The following is a 1,640-nucleotide window of genomic DNA, read 5'->3' as shown; positions in this document are numbered from 1 at the left end:
AAAAACAGGGTAAAACTTGCCCACAGGGCTTGCCTGGTAGAACCTGACTTCATATTAACATCTTTGTTCATCTCTATAGAAATTATCATCATGCGGTATACATGATGTTTACTTATTTTGTCTACTTTTATAGCATGTGAGCTGCAGTACTGCAGAGACTTTTGTCCATTTTGTTCACCAATGCCTTGGAAGACTGTCCAGAACATAGAGGTAATCTAATAAGTATTTGTTGAATGAATAAATTATGTAGGTTTTCCTAGTAGGACAGATACGTAACACCGATCTTCAAGCATCAGGAGACAGGAAAAATAGTTCTGGCTGAATTTTCCCTGGTTACTGTCTTCATGGGAAATTTTTCTCAGTCCAGAAAAGGCAGGAAAGGAAGGACCCCATCACCTCTCAGGTCAGTGATCTCCTCCCCAAGAATATTCGCCACAGAGCACCCTGAACATCAGCGTTTCTGAGGCTGTAGATAAGAGGGTTCAGCATAGGGTTGATAACAGTGTTGAAAACTCCAACCCCTTTATCCTTGTCCGAAGCCTCCTCTGAACCCAGTCTCACGTAGTTGAAGATACCTGTTCCACAGAAAAGACAAAGCACGGTGAGGTGGGCGCCACAGGTGGAGAAGGCCTTCTTCCGGCCCTCCACTGAACGGATTCCAAGAACTGCAGCGGCCACGTGGCTGTAGGAGGTGATGATGAGAACCAAAGGTGCACTTGCCATGATGAAACCCACAGCAAAGAGCAGCAGCTCACTGCATTGTGTGCTGGAGTGGGAGAGCCGGAAAAGCTGGGGGAGGTCACAGTAGAAGTGATTGATGTCGTTGGGGCCACAGAAGTTGAGTGTGGATATGGCCACAGTGTGGGTCAGTGCGTTGGTGAAGGCACAAGCCCAGGACGCAGCCACCAACATCCTCTGGACTGTCTGACTCATGCGGGTGCTGTAGGTGAGGGGCCGGCAGATGGCCAGGAATCGGTCATAGGCCATGGCGGTCAGCAGGAAGCAGTCCACCCCAGCCAGAAGGTGGAAGAAGAAGAGCTGGGAGAGGCAGACATCATAGGAAACTGTGCACTTGTGGGACAAGAGACGACCCAACATGGCAGGAACGGTGGCAGTGATACATCCGACATCCAGCACTGACAGGTTCCCCAGGAAGAAGTACATGGGGGTGTGGAGTTTGGGCTCCACCAAGACAGCTGCCAGGATGCTGAGGTTGCCCCCAGTTGTGACCAGATAGGCAAAGAGGAGGAGCACAAAGACCACAGACTGCATCTCTTCTGTCTGCACCAGGCCCAGCAGAATGAACTCAGCAACAGCGGTCCTGTTGGTCCCAGCTTCTGGCTCCATGAGTTCCTGTAAGGACATGTCCCAGCAGGGGAGGTATCAGTTCACTCAGTTCACTCAGTTCACATTAACATTTTAAACCATTTATGTTCAAAGCCCCATGGCGAGTCCCCATGCCGTCCCTCACTCGTTGACCTCCTCCATCATCTCAATGCCTTCACCTTGCTCATGGTTGAGATGCCCAGGGCCACCACCACCTTGTCCCTCTCATCCTCTGCTAGCTGAAAAGCTCAGAATACTTGGAACAACATGAGAACCATAGTTAATAAAGTATATTGCATTCAGGATTGTTGCTG

The 1,640-nt window shown here is 49.8% G+C and overlaps 1 protein-coding gene across 1 annotated transcript; it reads right to left on the bottom strand.

The window, feature by feature from the left end:
• Positions 1-325: 325 nt before the first annotated feature.
• On the bottom strand, positions 326-1,396 carry LOC105515658 (olfactory receptor 3A2). The gene has a single exon (XM_011947497.1). It carries the CDS (start codon positions 1,363-1,365, stop codon positions 400-402), a length of 966 nt encoding a protein of 321 aa, XP_011802887.1. The 5' UTR covers positions 1,366-1,396; the 3' UTR covers positions 326-399.
• Between the last annotated feature and the right edge of the window lie 244 nt (positions 1,397-1,640).

This window comes from Colobus angolensis, unplaced genomic scaffold, assembly GCF_000951035.1.
Source record: "Colobus angolensis palliatus isolate OR3802 unplaced genomic scaffold, Cang.pa_1.0 Scaffold267, whole genome shotgun sequence".
In the NCBI taxonomy this organism is placed as follows: domain Eukaryota; kingdom Metazoa; phylum Chordata; class Mammalia; order Primates; family Cercopithecidae; genus Colobus; species Colobus angolensis.
This window is presented reverse-complemented; position numbering and strand designations above follow the sequence as displayed.